Source organism: Triticum urartu, chromosome 1 (assembly GCF_003073215.2).
Source record: "Triticum urartu cultivar G1812 chromosome 1, Tu2.1, whole genome shotgun sequence".
NCBI lineage: Eukaryota > Viridiplantae > Streptophyta > Magnoliopsida > Poales > Poaceae > Triticum > Triticum urartu.
Window position 1 is genome coordinate 218,574,660 of NC_053022.1, and position 1,497 is coordinate 218,576,156.

The following is a 1,497-nucleotide window of genomic DNA, read 5'->3' on the forward strand; positions in this document are numbered from 1 at the left end:
GGTCTTCAGATCAAGAATTAACTTTAGGTTGAGAAATAATTGGTGTTCGGATCCACAATTAACTGATATTTAGGTTCAGAACCAACTGATTTTCAGATCCAGAATTAATTGATATTCAGGTTCAGAGCTAACTGAAATTCAGATTTACGACGGCAGATCTGGCAAATGTAACTGCAGATCTCCAATCCAATGTGGCAACAAGAGTCGGAACTGAACCGAAACATCTGGTTCTGAGCTTGTACTAATTACAAAAGCAAAACAAGACCGGGGAGCATCGCGGTGGCCGGAGACGACGGGAAGGGACAAACCCTAAAACTAGATCCCCTCCGTCCTCTCCTCTGACCACCCCTCCCTCCATGACTAGAACATCAAGGACTCCCGGCGACGACCACGGGGAGATCCAGAGAGGAAACACTATGTACAGCGGCTTCGCGTCGGCGAGTTGGTTGGTTGGTGGCTGGTCCTCCTAGGTGGAGCGGGCGAGGCGGGAGGCGATGGCGGAGTGGTACATGGCGTCGTGGAAGCTCTCCGTCTCCGACATCCGGGCACGCAGCTGCCGCGCCTTCTCCTCCGTCAGGCCGCCCACGAAGGACCTCCCGGGCTTCTCCTCCTCGGCCACCACCGGCGCCGCGGCCTCGATGTAGTCGGCCTTCCCCGACCAGCCGACCAGCGGCGCCCACCACTTGCCTCCCTGGGGCGCCCCCGCGGGAACCCGCCCGGCTCCCGCCGAGGCGGAGGCGGCGCGTGGCCGGACCGTCGAGGGGCGGGCGGAGAAGGAGACGGCGGACGCTGTCGGTGCCATGGCCATCGGTTAGCTCGGTGTAGGTACGCTTCGGTCGAAAGCTTCTTCGGCTGGGTGGGTAACCTGCTTCGCTTCGGCGAGAGACGACGATTGACGAGACTTGTGAAATGTGACGAGACGGTGGGTGTATGAAAAGCTGTGGCTATGGTGCTTGGGGTGGTGGGGAATTTATAGCGGGGAGGAGCGGAGCGGAGCGGGGGAGGAGTGGATAAGGACGCCGCGTGGACACGTGGAGTGGATCCGGTGGGAAGGTGCGGGTTTCCGTTACGTGATACTACTCACCGAGTGACCGTTGCGTGGGGTGCTTTTACTGCCGGACGGTGACGGTGGCCGTGAAACCGTTGATGGTATCGGGCTATCGGCACACCGGAAAGGCGCGCTGGATGGGGGCAGCGGGCAATCGGGGCCCCGTGGGCTGAGGGCGACGGTGATGTTTCGGATCTTGGATGAGCATCTAGAAGCGGATCTGGGATCTTTGTTGCAGCAATGTAGGAGCATCCTGGTTTCACCTACAGTAACAAACACAATCCGTGTTCAAGCACACGAGAGATGCACCCGGTAGGCGTCCGTTCACGCCTCACACGGGCACAAAAGTTGCAGCCCACCAGCTACGTTTTCTCTCCCAATTTTCTAACGATGGACGGACGGTGACTGCGTCGTCGAAGCATTTGTGACATGGACTATTTCACTCCAAG

At 58.3% G+C, this 1,497-nt stretch overlaps 1 protein-coding gene across 1 annotated transcript; it reads right to left on the reverse strand.

The window, feature by feature from the left end:
• Positions 1-207: 207 nt before the first annotated feature.
• On the reverse strand, positions 208-949 carry LOC125554544. The gene has a single exon (XM_048718071.1). It carries the CDS (start codon positions 806-808, stop codon positions 467-469), a length of 342 nt encoding a protein of 113 aa, XP_048574028.1. The 5' UTR covers positions 809-949; the 3' UTR covers positions 208-466.
• Positions 950-1,497: the final 548 nt, after the last annotated feature.

Bases quoted from the DNA above. Each gene is read 5' to 3' on its own strand.
- LOC125554544 (XM_048718071.1), bottom strand. From the start codon at position 808: ATGGCCATGGCACCGACAGCGTCCGCCGTCTCCTTCTCCGCCCGCCCC.